The following is a 17,557-nucleotide window of genomic DNA, read 5'->3' as shown; positions in this document are numbered from 1 at the left end:
CCAATGGTAAATCTAAGGTAAGTTAGAGGACAGCTGGTCAAGGACCATCTGGGCATTAAAAGTCTTTGTTTCTATTATTTATCAGGGTAAACAAAGGAAAAAAAAGGTACCTTTGCCACTGGTGCTTTCCATTGTGTACAAGTAATCCATGTAGAAAGCCCCAAACCTCTGCATTCCAGCTATCTCTGTGTATGTCTCCTACCAACAAAGCAAAGCAAACAAAGAAAATGTTGTATAAGGAAAGAATCTTGAGACTACCAACTGATAGACTGGTATTAGAGAGATATATTCATGTTTGGATTTGTGCATCAACACAGGGAAAGGCTTATCAAAGCAAAGGACAGAGGTCATCCTAAAGAATTCACCTTTCTGATAGGTAATGTAACTTCCATTTGAGGCCACACAAATGCACATCCATAATTCCTGTGGACATGCTGACCAATTCATCAATAACATCTAGTCAATTAGTACCTTTAATGAAGTAAATATTCTTCATTTGACCTCTTACATGCAACACATCAGCCTAATTAAATACACTGAAAACTTCAGCTCATTCAGTTTGGCATTGTTATTCAAGGAATATTGTGGTTTTATCTTTCAACAGCAGGAAACTTATCAAGACTTTATGCCAACATTGGGATTTATACATAATACAATACATTAGCAGCAAATTTGTTTCCTCTCTTGCCAAAAATATAGGCAAATTGTAAAAGCATTGAAGACAGACCAAACCCAGAGTAAAGCTTAAAACTAAAACAAACTATAGGAAAAGTCTGAATTTAAGTACTTGTGATTTTACTAATTTCATTTTCTCATGTGATTCTTCAGGGTTACACTTCATCAATAGTACTAAAAAGGTGAAAATAGTAAAATTTAAATTAAAAGGAAATTAGATACATTCCAAATTGTAAATGGCTTATCTGTACAATAAACAGCACAGACCTCCACCTATGAACACACCTGGAAAAGACCACCTTGGTCATTGCAACCAGTCTTTAATAATTGCAGACAACCAGGGAATGAAGTTTTACTGCACAATTTACAACAACAGAGACTAGAGGTGACTGAAAATTTGTTTCCACAAAAGGCAGAATTAGCAAAATTTTCTCTGAGTAGACAAATACAGGACACAAACAATAGAATTAACACTGTCCAAATCTGCCAGCACTTCTTAGCTTGAAGACCACAGACTACTTACTGTTTGGGTTTAAAATATGTGCTGGTAAAGCTTGACTTTTTGGTAGTATTCTCTCATGTGTCTCTTTTCCTCTTAAAATGTTCTGTGGTTACTGCTTTTGGAAACTATGACATTAATTCAGTTTTGGGGCAGGAGGGGAGTTTGAGGTTTCTTCTGGACATGTTTTTTCAGTTTGGCTCTTTCTTTGGCTCGGTTTTTGTGGGTGTCTTTTTTTTTTAACACAAAGAGATTTACTTTTTTTTTTTTTTGCCAGCTACAAAGTAAGATTCAGCTAAATGTGAAAAAGTAAAGAGAATTCAGTCCTCTAACAGTACACAGATCTAAATAATTATAAGAAATCCATGAGAGAGCATTGGAAATTATTCTGTAAGAAAAGTGTAATTCTCTGACCTTATGATGAGCTGCATCCAGTATGAATTCTGCACGAATACTATTATTTTCTGGACTTCTATAATCAAATAGTGAATTGGTAAGGTATGTCATTCCTTTTGCACTCAAATTTTCTCCACAGTTAAAGAAGCATGCCTCCTTCATGAAGCAGTAGAAAGTGAGGCAGGAGAGGAAAAAAAATACACAGTCAAGTTAACAGAGCAATTTCAATTCTGTCATAACACATAAATAACACACAGAGTGGCATCCCTCAAGAGCGTATTCCATTATGAATGAAGATAAAACAATGAAATTAACTTTATTTGTTAAGGCTAAGCTCCTGTCCACTCCTTCCCCATTTTCAAATCAATAAAAATGGCCTGAGCTAATGAATATTATACAACTCATGATACAGAACATACCAGTTGCATTTTAACAGCAAATAACCTCAGATCATTGTTGCTCCAAATCCTGCCCCATCCTCTTCAGTATACACAAACTGCATACTCCATTTCTGGCTGAACAATCCTTTCAGATGCTGCATCCATCCCCTCCAAGACAATCAGTTTTTTCCCATGTATGACCTCACTGCTGCATTATCATTCTTTATTCATCTAGATTTTAACATGCCTTCTCCCAGACTTCCATCCTTCTGAAATCAATACAACTTTCCTAACGAGTTATTAATCCAAGTAAGTTATTTAGGAGATTTATTTTTTCCAACTATCTATTCTCAATCACAGGCAGAGCCAGAACCTTTATGAAAGGCACAATCCCACAACCATAGCAGTACACAGATGACAGGCAAGTAGTATCACCACCACTGTCACAAAGCATGGATTAGACCAGAGAGTGGCAGAAAAATGAGTAAGAATAAAACTCCAAATGTCCCTTATTAACTAGCCTAAAGGAAATTAGCTCCGTTAGTCAGAGCATAGTGCTAATAATGCCACAGTTGCGGGTTCAATCCCTGTATGGGCTATTCACTTAAGAGCTGGACTTGATGATCTTTCTGGGTCCATTGCAACCCAGAATATTCTATGATTCTGTGAAATTCTCTTGCTTACCCACCCACCTCAGTCTAAAAAAAAAAAATCAATTCTCTCACAATTTTATACCTGACAATGTCAGTTTCCACAGACAAAGTGGCTGTCTACCCTAACATGCCCAACCACATCTCCCTTGTCCTTAACAAGGCCAGCATAGCATTTTTCCAGTTGGCTCACCCTTGCTTCCCCACCCCTTCTTTCTGGAAAAGCCTATATGTATCCACTGCAGCACACCAGTCATGTAGTGTGTCCCACTGCATCCCTGAAATCCCAACAATGTCATACTCAGCAGCTGTGTAAGGATATTTTCTTGTTTTCTGCACTGCATACAGAAACAACTGAGATGCATGCCGACCCATGACGCTCTCACAGGGCAAAGATAAGAAGCTGCCCCATCATACCTATCACAGTACAGTATATGATTTCCCACATTAGGAGATATTTGACATAAATATAGGCACTTGGTATTTTCTTTCACATTCTTAATTTTTCTCTTTAAAATACTTTCCAAGACTTCACAGGGCACTAGCACCAAGTTAACAGGTCTCTTCTTGGCTGCATTATTTGTTTTTATTTAAACATAGATAATAGTTGCTGTTCCCCAATACTCTTCTATCTACAGGGCACTATTCTTTCGACAGTTCAACTAAAAATCATCATTATTGAATTCAGAATTTCATGCAACACTTCATTAAATATTTTTAAAGTAGTTCATAAGGATACCTGATTTTGTGTTAGGCAACTGAAGATTTGCATCTATTTAAAATACAAAAATTAATACTGTCTCACTCCTTCACGTCATACTGCTCTCAATCTTACTGAAAAGTGAGGTAAGACACTCATTCAGTATTTGTACCACAAGTCTATTATCTTCAGCATGCAGTGTTCACATTTTTTCCCTTTCAATCTTCTATTGATTTAAGTACTTGCAAAGATTTTCAAATGTATTTTAATTTGTTATACAAAATCAAAGTATGCCAACAAAGGCAACAATGGGTTATTGTCCAAAAAGGAAAAATAAGTCTTATGTTCTGCCTCTTCTCAGTCTGAGGTATTTCTCTTTTCAACTCTAAGGAATGGACATTGAGTTCTAGATCACAGTAACATCCAAAAATCACAATTGGTAACATCAGTCTTTTCCAATTTTACTATGAAATATTTTAATAAAGGATAACAGGATTGCTTTTTCAGCAAATCAACTGATATTTCAACATACTCACTTCATCACTCCGATTCATATTCTCTTCAAAATCTTTAATTCCCATAATTCCTTTAAGGCACATAGCTTGGCAACCAACAAAACCAATTTGGCAATCAAAAAAAAGTTCACCTTTCATAAGGACCTAGTGAGAAAAAAAAAAAAAGTGATAAATATTAAGACTTCTACTCCACAAGAAATAGAGAAGATGGACAAAAATGAAGCAAAATATGCTTAGTTTATAAATTTAGAGTTTTAATAAACACCAATCATACATAGCACTTAAAAGGAAGGGATTATTAGTGTTTAACCACTACAGTATCGAAGTTTAGAGAGTTAATATCTACATGATTATTACAATAAAGACATCCAGTATGACAGAATATGAAAAGTCAGCAACACAATAATTAAAAAATATTTTATTGGAAACTATTTGGTATATTACTTATAATGTATCAAAAAAGCCCTGTCAATGGAAAATTACCTCAACTGTTGTTCCTTCTTGTTCCCAGCATATAACTTCTTTGGATTTTACTTTCTGAGGGCTGTAATAACTACTTTCAGCTTGCATTTCAGTGAGCTACAGAACAACAGGATAAACACCTTATAAAAGTCAATATTATTATTAAACAGCAGTACTGTCATTAAAACACAGAACTGATAAAGACAAAGTAATCTGTGGGCAAAAAAATATTAACTGTCAGGAAACAGGTGCAATTAAACAGCTGAAACACATTATCCATATTGGAATGTCTCATATTCAACTTCTGGTGAAAATATGCTATAACAGAATGTTTAAAATCCACTATAGTATTTTTAGTTTGCTTATCTAAAGAGAAACTGTGAAAAGATGAAACAGATACACAGCTGCATTATTAATATCAAATGAGCTTATAAACTGCTGTAAAAATCCATTAATACTTTATTCATTATTCCCAGAAAATAATTAAATATGGTAATATTACAGACACATTTTGATTACAACCATACTCCTTTTTGTTTCACGTCAATGCAATTGAGAGCAACATGCATTTACATTTCTTGCATGATTTTGATAAAAAAATTCAAAATGGGAAAACGCATACAGGTTAAAAAGCACTTAACCTACAGCTAAGAAAACCAAGAAAAGACGAACGCAATATTGAATATATTATGTTTGGCATGAAAAAACACAAGTTAGTTTATGTTGAACAGCTTAAATACTTCAAATTCTAATTTTTATAAAGGAATATTTACACACTTTTATTTTCATGACTGGATACATGGATGCTGTTTCAATTTAAAATTTTGTAACCCAAATGTCCAAGAAAATTGGATTAAAAAGAATCACTGATCACCCTTCACCTGCGTGCAATTATTGTAGAGGAAAAGCAATTAATTGATTAAAAGAACTCAGAAATTACAAGAATAGTTTTCACCATTATTAGAAAACGGTACATTTAATTTGGCATAATTTTTAGCTGGAATGATACCAACTATTCAAAATGTTAATGCAGAAACTTGACCTTATTTTTTAACCAAAAGATAAACCACAAATTAATTCCATACATTCTTTGCATGCAAGCAGAACAATGAATTCTGTTTTCCTTCTGTCACCATATTAGCATCATACATCACATTTAAAATTTATAGAATGCAAACTGTTACATTTTAAGTAGTTTTTAATCACTTCGTAATATAAAATGTGTGAACTTGCAAATGAAGCATTAGGAAAGCTCTCTCTAGCAAAACACATGTTCAAAAAAGAAGTTCATATTTTTAAGGAGTCTTCTTGCACGAGGAACAAGAGCACAAAATTACTACTGTATGACAGTGCAAAAGAAGATGCTGAGCCGTGATAAATGAGAAATTTGAGTTTTAATGGCTTGTTCACATTTCAAGTGGTTTCCCAAGGATACAATAAATGGAGGGGAAAAAAACATTCCATTATTTATTTTTAGCCTCTTTTAATGAAGGCTGAAGCAGATTGACACAAAAGAACATGACTGAATGCTTGAATGCTGCTGATATCCTCAAATTTTGCAACCAAATTTTTCAGGAGGCTGAAGCTTAAAACATCAACCTCCCCACAGGATGTCTACAGCTTCCAAAGTCACTTGTCTTACCCTTTGTAACAGTTGCTGAGCAGCTAAATGCCATTCTACACCACAAAAAAAAAACCTGCTAAATTAGGCATAAAGCCCCATACAACACTCTTGTGCACAGATGTCAAGCCAAACAGGCAAGAAAGGGACAGGGAGCTCCTGATGGTATCGGGTATATAATCAGGCACATAGTTCTTGTATGAGAGTTATGAAAGTATTGCAGTTCATCTGAAAGGCTCAAAGTCATAAAAATAACCCTAAATTACTCTGTGCCAAAGTTCTGGCCTTGATTTAATACATGCTTAATTGTAAAGCCAAGAGGCACTTTGTGTAGTTATGCACATAAAATTGCTTGCATACAATTTGACACATGTTAAAAGTATTCTGCGAATTCAGTACCTTAATTTTTAATTTCTGTCAGTACATCTCAGTATCTTATTCACTCTCTATATTCCCTTCTGGAAGCTTACAAAATATTAGAGAGAAGGGCAGCAACAATTTTCAGCTTTGCTTAGAGGTAATACTTAAATCCTTCTCTACATACACAGTTTATAGCTCAGACTATATGCACTATTTATCTTTTTTTCTTCAATGCAATTTCAACCTATAGAAAAAAAATCCAACATTATCAAGTTAAATTCATATTTTCACACACAACATCCAAAAAAAGAGTAGTCACTAAAAACTCCTCAAATCCTACTTCTATGAAACTATAAACTAAAATTTTTATTTAAAAAATACCTACTTGTATAAACATTAGATGGATAGAATACTGCAATAAACATTTATAGAAAGCCTTTAGGCTTTTTCTCACATCAAAAAATATTAAGAAGTGTTAAGTAAATTAAGTGGTTTACTTGAAATATTACAAAGTTCACACTCAAATTCTAGCTTAAATAACAAAACCGACTCACATTGCCATTATCAGTCGAGTGTAATGGAAGAGGAACTTTCAGCATTCACATTTCCTGTTACTCATTAATATATTACTCCCATCATAATACCAACAATATTTGTCTTGAATCAAACAATATACAAACACTCAGAAAATCTTTATGCACTTCCCCAACAAGTCAAATGAATCCTTTATAACACAGAGAAATATTTACCTTAAAAGTCACTGTTGCCTTGGTACAGTAAAATCCAACTGAAATAATAGGATCCTTGAGAGACTGAGATTTCTGCTGTTCTGCTGTTCCATCATCAATTCCACTAGAATCATTCTCTTCATCATCATAACTCACAATAGCAGGAACAAAAGACCAAGCCCAAGAAACCCATCCTTGCTGCTGGTCATCATCTTGATGTAAATAAGGATCTTGACTAGTATACTGTGCAGGATATTGCATTACTAAGCTTGCTTCATCATCTGTGCCTTTTAAAACAAAAACCTAGTTAAATTTCAGATAAACCATATTTGAAAATTTATTTATTAAACTCATATTTATGGTATGTGAAATTTATCTCGGACAGTATTCCACATAGCATTCACTGGTACTTGGCTTATAATCATAGAAAGTGAGTAGAAATTTTAAAATACTGAATATGAGTTTTCAAACACTTCTTTGATTCATTAACATTTTCCTCCAAAAAATATTAAGGGTCTTAACATTTTCCTCCAAAAAATATTAAGGGTCTTTGCCATAGTTCTAGTATCACACATCTGCAGTGAGACCAGAATTTGCCATCTATACCACAAGCTTTCAAGGCTTCTTCCATTAAAAACCTTCTAAAGCTGCAAAATTAAACCTTACTAAATAATGATATATTATGATCTTGTAGTTTCCAATTTTAAAATAAAATTCAAAAGTACTTCAGTTGCAACAGCCTAATGCAAAAAAACGTAAATACAGCACAGATAAAAAACTTAAGGTTGCAGACCTCCTTCGTTTAAAACTAAGCTTTTCAAATATTCTAAGATACAAATTTATCTACGCTCAAAAAAGTTGGTATCCATCTGTGAGCCAAAGTCAAAATGTTGGTCTTCTGTGAAAATTATTAGAGATAGCACACAGAGCAAAACAAGAACTTCCCCCAAAGACTCAAGTCTAAGACTCATGATCCAAACAGGTAGGTAAAACTGCATGTACAAAGAGCACAAAAAGCTTTTATCTGGTTTCATCACCACTCTTATGGGACTCACGAGGGCTATTAAATACTTCAGAATTACTACAGGCAGTACAGGATGCAGTACTGTTCCTGTAGGTGAAGGATATGTTTAATGAATCATTTAACTGAGAACAGAAATAGGCATATTCAATTTCTATTTACCTATTTTTAAACTCAGAGATCCCATTCTTACAAGTTTTAGACCTTTGTAGTCTAATTAGTCTTTAGCCTTTTACTCTATTTATACTTGCATACTGGAAGAAAGAGTAATAAAAAACACTCATGAGAATTCTCTGCACATGCTCAAGAGGCAAGGACACCTCCTCCCACAAAGGCATGCAAGTTTCCTTTCTGCTCTCTTCACAGAAGTCTCAGGGATCAGATTTCAATCCAAACATAAATATTGAAACACAGCAAATACAGAAGAGGTGCATGTAAAATCTTGGAAAAAGCCAAGAGGAAGAACTGCCAGCTATAGAAGGAAAAAAACTGATAAGAAGCATGATTCAAGTAGTTAGCACAGACTGGTGTTGGCAAGCACAAAAGAAATGGTGGAAGGTCTGGCAAAAACTGAAAAAAAGGCACATGTGTAGACCCTGGGCCATCCATAACATTTGGTCTACTTGGCCATAAAATTCAGCCATCATTTAGCATACTCCCCTCGGCAGTACACAGAGACAACACCAAAATATGCCAAGTAATAGTTTGGATTATATTTTTTAATCTTTTGGAAACCATTAAAATCAGCACCATTTTAGCCTGGCTCCTCTATCTATGTACTGTGAGACAGAAAATTGAAGAGGAAGATGTATCTATTTTCTATCACTAAATTAAAACTACTACAGCCACTATATAACCACCAAACTTCAGAGGAAATGCCTACCAGCCTCATAAGCAACACTCAACATCCTCTAAACACTTCAAATATAAATACAATGTAAATTCCTTTATAACAAGGAATATATGAAGGGGAGTATGTACTTGGGAAACATAAAATCTCTTTGCTTTGAATTAACTACACTAACCACTTCATCACCTGCAAACATACAGGATAGTGAACCATAATGACAAAAACCCTATTTCACATACATGAGTTTGTTAAAGGACAAAATGTTACTCTGCATCAGAATTCTATAGCCACTCTTTCTAGCCATCCACAGCGAGTTCACATTGGAACAATCCTGATCCATAACGCAGGGCAGTGATTCCAGTTAACAAATATATTTTATATATATTACAAGATTGCAGTGTGACTGCATCTCATTGTTTGCATGTTCAAATCAAGTTCGATCTTCAGAAATTTACTTTCTTTTGAAGGGTTTGAGGTATTTATCTGTAATAAGAGTCTGGGAACTGGTATCTCTTAACATAAATCTGGAATTAACCCAGCAGAAAATTACCCTCTTGGTACTTATTTATTTATTTATTCCTCTGTCTGCATTAGTTTTCAGCCAGGCACAGGTGATCCAGCTTAGCCTGTGGCTACACAAATACAAGTACTGGCACTAGAGGAAGAAGGAAGAAATGCATCACTATCCCTGCTGGCAATAGCACAAATTTTCATCTCATTGAATCAGCCATGAAACTTCATGAGTGAAATTTAGTACATACTTCAAGGACAGAACTGTAGATGTTCATTCTTGTATCACTAAATAATATAGATGATTTCCTCATTCAGAATTTGACTGCTATAAACTGAAGAAGGCACTGCAAACTGACAATTAAGACACTGGAAACAAGCATAAATGGAGTGACCATTTAGCCTCTGCGTAGCAAAATATTTTGCAGTGAAGATAGAAATGGGCTTCTAAAACTACTTCTACATCTCTGGCTTGGCCATCCAACAATTGCCATCTGTCTTGTGCTCCGAAGGAGATAGTTCTGTCAAATACATATGCTCATATAATCAAGTACAATGATCATGTTAGAGCACAGCATAGCTGAACAAAAATTGCGTAGGAAATTACGGATTTCTTCTTTTGCAATCTTACTCTAATCACTGACCCCTCTGAAAAATCTTGTGTACAACAGTGTGAAGTTACATTCTATTATTCCTTTTTTAGATGGCTGTTTTATGGAAAGCTAGTAAGTAATATTCACATTTGTTCAAAAGAATGCAAATGGGATTGATCAACAGCAATTGCAATTCAATCTTCCTGAAGGTATACATTAAAAATAAGGATGATGGGATGGATTACCAAAAATTTTACACATATTTGGATGTAAGAATCTCAAATTTAATTCTAGATGCAAAAGAGACTGAATACTTGTAGGCAGATGCCTTTTAACATTAACCTTTGCTTAAACTGTATTTGTTTCACCACTAATTTCACACCTTAACCAAAAGAAGCCAAGTAAAACCCGCTTGGCTCTGCTGACTTCTGTCCTCTTCCACAGTTAAAGCTTCATTCCAGTTTTCTCATTACCCAGTTACTCTGTCTCTAATCCTTATATCTTTTTATCTGAAACTCATTGCTTACCCATCCCAGCTATTCTCATATTGACTCATACGATTTTTCTATTCTTCCTGCATCTTTCCTGTATTCAAATGGCCTTAGTTGCCTTATTGACTCCAGGAATGCAGGTATGAAATTCAAGCAACTCTAAATACATTGTAATCCTCTACAGCATGAATATTTAGCCAAATCTAGGGGAAATTTCATGCCAACAAAAGAAAGATATTCATGATACAAAGACAACCCTCTGTCTGAAAGCAGTGCTTCAGAGAAAACTCCTTCACACTTACTCCTGTAAATAGTACAAAACATTGGTTAGATGTAATGTTATTAAAACACACACTAATCATTTTTCTAAAACCTGTATGCTTTCTAAGTCTCAGCAGAATATTAAGCCAATATTTCCAGAATATTAATTACTTCTAATCATAAGTCTTGTGTAATGAACTTCTCCTTTCTTGCAATGCAGAGTTTCTAGTGCAGAAAACCAAGCTTTAGAGAAAACAAGAGAACTATTTACAGATATCTTATTTGTTTGCTCAGTTCCACAGAGCAGTAACATTACAGAGAATTCTACATCTGACATAAGAGTGAAACAGTTATCTGTGCCAACCAACAGTGAAGGCTGTATTTTGGAAAAAAAATTTCCACTCCTTTCATTTATCAATCATGTATCTATTTATCTGAAACCAGAGATGACAGTAACACAGAATAAAATAAGAAAAAATTATAGTCTTCTAATGCAAAATAAAATGGTATATTTCTTAAACAGAACAAAATTAATTAATTTAATAGTTTACACAAAGCTTCAAACTGCTGAAATATTATAAACTTAAGGCTAGCTTATGAGAGCTGTGTCACCTTCAAATGAAATTCCAAGAATTTTCTAGATATTGTCACGCTCTTGCGTGGTGAGATAAATCTCTCTTCCTATTTCCCCAGATTCAAATCCAATCTTGGAAAGATAACCAAAACTTCTGTCTTGAGGAGATTAAAATTAAAATAAAAATCTCTAAATAAATTCACAAAATCACAGAATATGCTGAGTTGGAAGGGACCCACAAAGATCATCGAGTCCAACTCCAGGCCCTGCACAGAATCACCCCAAGAGTCACCCCATGTGCCTGGGAAGCAGCAGATGAGAAACAATCACAAAGGTAAAGAAAATTCACCCCTCATCACTGCAATGCTCCTGAAAAGATCCTGTTGCAGCAAGTTACCATGAAAGATCATGTAGAAGAGGGAATACATGTTATATGAAAATAAAAAGCAGTTGAGACCAGACACTGTAAAAGGACAAAACTATGGAAACAGTGTAAAGTAATACTTTGCCGTTTCGAACAAGTTCTGATATATCTATTCTCAATCACCATTTTCAAAGAAATTAAAAAGCACACTGGCTTTTCTCTTATTTAGCTCAAATGTGGCTGCTGCCAGTTTCAAACTTGCTTATGAAAAGGTGCCTTGTTGTATGGTGTATTGACAGATAAATCCAAAGTACTCTACTGTGTCACAACTCCTAAAATGGTCTTCTTAGATCATATTTAACATCAGTTTAGTTAAGACCATCAGAATTCTTTATGGAACATAACATCAAAGTCATTAAAGCACTGCATACTTACCCAGCACAATGAACTGCCTCTAACAACTGCAGACTGATGAGATACTTGGCAAGAACTAGACTTGGATATTTACATTCACAAAAAGCAAAGAAACACATGTTTTTAACATTTCTTCTTACAAATTAAAAGCTGTATTTACCTGTGATATTTCCCAAAATATCTTTCGTGTGGCAAATCAAATCCTCACTTTCCCCATCTTTGAAGTTCCCTATTTCTCCATAATAAAGAGCAATCCCAAGTTGCATTATACGTATAAACATAGGAAGCTGCTGATCAGAGATTGAAAGTTTCAAACTTTCAACTAATGTGTGAATCTATAATATGAAAAGAGAACAAAAGCAAATAATAACAAAGCTCTGTCATCAGTAAAGCCCACTTTTAAACCATACAATTCCATATTCATCTGCTATGGGCATTCTGTTTCCAAAAACGAGATTTGCAATACAACAGAAGGCAAAGGGCTGCAAACAATGAAAACATTCACTCTTTGGGAGGTCACACAAGAGATCTTCAGTTGAAAAGTCAAGTGTAACATGTTTACACATACAGAAACACTTTTGTATTTGTTTTTTAAAGTTGATGCTGACAAAATTTCTCACATATAAGTGATGTAAGAGCATCTGATTAAACTTTTCTTTTCATTATGGAGTTTCTTTAAAATCTCTGCATGCTAAAGAAACTCTAGATATACTGTTTTAATATACAAGGTCCTTCATTTTGATTCTTTCCCACTCCAAACTTTGTTCCAAGTGGCCAAGTAATGAGGGGAAGAATTAATTCCAACTGAAGTGCAGAAAACTGGCTCCTCTGAATATTCCATTTCAAACATGCAGTTAACATGCTTTTCACTAAATGAAAGAAAGCTTTGCAAAGACTGTAATTATTGGGATGAAAACTTATCCTTCTTTAAAATTTTAGCTGTAAAACAGCTATTTTGTGTATGAGCTTATTCTGTAAAGACAAAGCCAAACAACATAAGAAAGCTACCTTTCATTAAATAAGAGCTGCATAAAATAAAATTATTGTAACAAAATTACTGTCTAACATTAGGCATACTTTTAACTGCAGTAAGTAAACTATGTGCAACATAACCAAAACCAAAATCAAAATATAAACTAAAAAAAGAAGTTAAAACATCTTGGAATAAACTAACACGTGCCTTAAAATAGGGCAGAGGCAAAAAATGGCCAACAAAGATGGCCAGAGAAGTTTATAGTCCATCATAGTGCATTTTAGCATGAGTTTTCTTTTAGTCCAGTATCCACTAAAAATTGTAAGCAATAAAATAACAATCATCATTTTTTACAACTATATAATTTTAAAATATATGGAAGACTGTCAGCATTTACATTGAAGTGCGCTGTCAGAGACTTGTAATTTGGCCACAAACTTTTGCTCTCCAAACTTAGCATATAGGATGAGCTAGTACAGATTACTTCTCCAAAATTAACAGAACTCTTTGGCTACTTAAGAATAAGGCTTTTTAACATTAGGATTTACTGCGTATATGCAGCAGACTGTCACCACAGAACCTAAGCCGGTAACTGGTAAGCTAAAGACAGTCATATGAAGAATCCTTATCATCACTGGAGTTCATATACATTGTGAAGTTAAGGCACAATGTTAAAGTCCTAGTATCATTGAATACACAGCTCCTTGTTTATAAAACTCAAAATAGGCAAACTTCCAAAATTGCTACCTATTCTGAACAAAGAAGGGGGAGGAAAAGCTTTTCTTTCTAGTATGAAGAATCAGTCTTGGCATAAATCAAGATCCACACATGAAAAAGAAGCTTCTGCAAACATGCATACCACCAGGCATTTGTGTGCAGCACTTTGTGACTATTCTTAGCCGGATAAATCCTCATATGGTCATTGCCATATCCACAAATCCTGAAATTTGCTCAAAGTAACCAAATGCTTACAGTTCCCACACAGTAAAGTAACCAAAGGCATACAGGGCACTTGACAAACTGGACACGTTGAACTCCCAGCCTCAAGTTGACAGCAGCCTAGGGCTGCATGAATCGTATCACGAACTGAGTGACACTTTTAATTGTATTCTTGAGAAATGCCCTTCAAAACTTACCTCAACATTACCATTTTGCAGTGCATACGCATGGAGATTACTTTTTATTAACACTGCATCTTAATTTAAAAAACACCTCTCAGCTGATTAGATGGGCACCACTGGTTTCTTTGAGAGCAGGGAGGAAGAAAGACAAACGTTACATGCATGACTACTCAGAGCAGAAAAAACCAGAGTAAGGTAGTTTAATCTCTCCACCAACTCAATACTTGGTTTCTGCACTGCAAAATGTAAAGATGTCACCTAGTGTCAGATGTCTGTGAATAATATTTAATATTGCACCCCTGCTCACTAGGAGATGAGTTCGGCTTGCTAATCCATCTCACATGGTTCACTGCAGAGTGCTAATACACTGAAGTTTCTTGTTATTCATGAGAGTTGGAGCTACATTTGAAACAATAACTTAAGGCAAAAAAAATCCTTTGCATCTTATTGCAGACACCCTCAAGTATACTACTGGGGTTTTTTAACAGCCTATCTGCAGACTTTCTTTCCTCCCTTACAATTTCTTGGAGTTTTTTTAAACTCCAAGAAAAAATGAAAATATTAGAGAGCATAACTTCCTTAATTACGTGCTGTTTCTGTACATAAACTAATTGCACCATATGATCAAAACACAATTGAAAAATTTCTTTAGCTAAACACAACAGCATAAGCATTTCGTTTTACTTAAAATTTTAAAGGATATTTTGAAAAGCCTCAAAACTTCAAAAGTGAGTAGCAAAAAAAATTATTTTGGATACCTACTTTAATAATTGATGGCATTTTGGAGTTGAGGTTATCATAAGTAAAATGCAGACGAGTCCTGAAGGAACATTTGTACAGCAGAGGTTCCTGGTAAAATTCAATTTTACCACTAGCATTTCTCTTATCAAGACATACTGTGCAGTCAGAAAAGTTGATCATCTTCCTCAGTACCAGATCAGTGGCTTTTAAAAGAAGTGTATAGGTTAAAAAAATACATTGCATAAGAAAAGTAAGTCATGCATACAGGTTCTTAACTAGAAGAAAGCAATAAAAGGTAGTTTTTTGGTATTGATATTTAAATCAGCAGCAAAGTACTTGCTTATGTAACTAAAGAGAAGCATTTCCTGTGTCTGACTTTTTCTGCTGAATGCACAGGAAGTGAGGACAAATTTGTTACACCCAATTAAAATTTTCACCCTGTTTGCTGTACCTTAGCTCTTTTTATAAAAGAAGAGTACTGTTTCATGTGGAAGCATACAATAAATATCATTCTCATTATTCTTCCAGAAAGAATTTTGCATATTATCCCCCAAAGTTTTCTTTTGAACCTTCCAAAAGAAAAGAGCTATAATAGTGATCTGTCGCGGGTTGGGTTTGTAACCGGGCGGAAACACCAATTTAGTGTGGTGGTTTGGTCTAAAATACTCATTACTGTTTATCTTCTGTGAGATAAGAATTAGGAGAAATGCAAAGCAGGCACCAAACTTGAAAGAATATAAAGAAGTTTATTAACAGACCTAAAAGAAGGGAAAAAAAAAATTATACCACCTTCAGAACTCTCCTCCTCCCCCCACCTTCCTCCCTTCTCCCACTGACAATGTAAAAAGACAACCCTTAAGATGTTCAGTCTGTTTATCACTTCCATAATAACCTTGTTCAGTCCATTTAGAAGGAGAAGTCTCTTCTTGCTCATGCTATGAAAACAGTATCACAACGAGACAGCCACCCACTTCCAAATAACTCTGTTCTGTCCATTTAGGAAGAGGAGTGTCTCTGCTCGCATGTGAGTCCCTTCCCCCGACTTGCAGCTTTTCCCACAACTGCTTTCGAGGGTCCACTCTTGAAGTTTTTTGGGGTACAATTTTAAGGTTGAGCCGTTCAGAAACAAAAACAGAGGCCCTTCTTCCCTGGGAGCAAAGGGTCTTCATCTGGTCCATCTCTAGGGACTGAGGTTTTCTCCTTTCCCATTTGGAGCAAAAGTCCTCATCTGGTTCATCTCTACGGACTGAGGTTTTCTCCTTTCCCATTTGGAGCAAAAGTCCTCATCTGGTCCATCTCTCCCTGTCCAAACTTCTCATGAAATTACAGCTGCGTCAGCACCTGCCTATCTCAGCACAGGTGCTTTTGCTTGCGAGTTGAACACTCCACCCCCTGTATCTTCATGAAATTACAACGGGTACTCTGATATATCATAGCTTCACAACAGAATTTCAGCTTTAAGCATCTCCTCTCTCTCTTCCCTCAGATTTTCAGCTCTTCACAGCAATAAAAGGGTTAATCTCACCTCAGCCTTGCAGCTTTGCAGCTGGAATGTTGAATTTTTCTTATCGAAGTGGAGAGGGGGGAGAGCCGAGCCGCTCTGGCTGCCCACGGCAAGGCAGTGGGGGGGGGTTCCACGACTGGAACAGGTCCATCAGCTCCAGGATGGCCGTGGCCCGGCCCGGCCTGGCCCAAGCAGGGCCTGGGCCAGGCTCGCTGGCCCCCACACGGGGCCGCAGCCACCTGTCCCAGCGCCGGAAACGAGAGAGAGCCTGGGGGGGGGAGTTTGCCTATTCTTAAGTGTGGATCACAGAGGCGGTCACAACTTTAAGTGGCTTAGAGAATTGTCCATATTCAAACTGGCCAGCTGATAGGTTCTATCAGGTGCCAGAGGAAGCTGTAAGCACCCCTTAGCAAGGACATCCCTTCCGGGACTATGCTTGCTAACCTATGACATGATCTTAACATAAAATATATTTTGTGATTTTGTCATATTAGTTTGTAATTATTTTAGCCAGAACAAAAAAAATAGGTTCAGGAAAACATTGATTGAATTCCCCACTCTACCTGAAATCTTCTCTGTGATCTTAGCACAGTTACTGTGCCCTAGTTCCACCTCCATCCAATGTCAGCAAGAGCACCTAGACTTAGAGGCGAACGTTGGCAATTCAAGGACTAAAACATTCAAATACTGAAGACCAAGATAAAGAGTCAGAAGCTGGGGGCTTTTTCCCCTGAACATGTGAAGTGAAAAGGACCAGTCTTGCAATTGGTATGCTGTGCTCGCTATAGTGCAGCACATTTTACTGCCTCTCTTGTCAGCCTGTTTAGAGTTTTAAGATCATCACAAACAAGTGCAATGGAATTCCTTAACGTGCTACTGCTCATTCACAAAAATTGCCTAAGCACTCACTGCCAGCAGCAAGCACAAATTCAAATATCATCACACGATGGCAAGTGTGGGCAGAGGACTACAAACCATCTTGTATGATGCATGTATGTAAGAGCAGTGGCACATTATTATCCTTGATCATACAAGGATGCAGTAAGAATCAATCTATATTATTACAATGGGCTCATCAGAATTAAGGTAAGGACAAGAAAAAAAGAGTACAAATCAAAACAGGCAGAAATTGTCTTACTTCTCATAAAAAGAGC

The 17,557-nt window shown here is 35.8% G+C and overlaps 1 protein-coding gene across 8 annotated transcripts in view; it reads right to left on the bottom strand.

Moving 5' to 3' along the window:
- Nucleotides 1-17,557, bottom strand: part of VPS13B (vacuolar protein sorting 13 homolog B) — a 437,572-nt gene that overhangs the window by 368,719 nt on the left and 51,296 nt on the right. For 7 of the 8 annotated variants that reach the window (XM_042036377.1, XM_042036379.1, XM_042036375.1 and 4 more), the window contains exons 6-12: nt 14,921-15,102; nt 12,225-12,399; nt 7,008-7,273; nt 4,299-4,394; nt 3,837-3,959; nt 1,589-1,726; nt 111-198 (exon numbers count right to left, since the gene is read on the bottom strand). In XM_042036377.1, the coding sequence (XP_041892311.1) occupies nt 111-198; nt 1,589-1,726; nt 3,837-3,959; nt 4,299-4,394; nt 7,008-7,273; nt 12,225-12,399; nt 14,921-15,102 (1,068 nt within the window). Of the gene's footprint in view, nt 1-110; nt 199-1,588; nt 1,727-3,836; nt 3,960-4,298; nt 4,395-5,652; nt 6,503-7,007; nt 7,274-12,224; nt 12,400-14,920; nt 15,103-17,557 lie in introns of those variants that run through there. The other variant, XM_042036382.1, reaches the window with a different exon arrangement.

Source organism: Corvus kubaryi, unplaced genomic scaffold (genome assembly GCF_017639235.1).
Source record: "Corvus kubaryi isolate FWS band 111438036 unplaced genomic scaffold, C.kubaryi_AGA036_p1.0 37385, whole genome shotgun sequence".
NCBI classification, from domain to species: Eukaryota; Metazoa; Chordata; class Aves; order Passeriformes; family Corvidae; genus Corvus; species Corvus kubaryi.
Note: the sequence above shows the minus strand (reverse complement) of the source record. Positions and strands in the feature narration are given on the sequence as shown.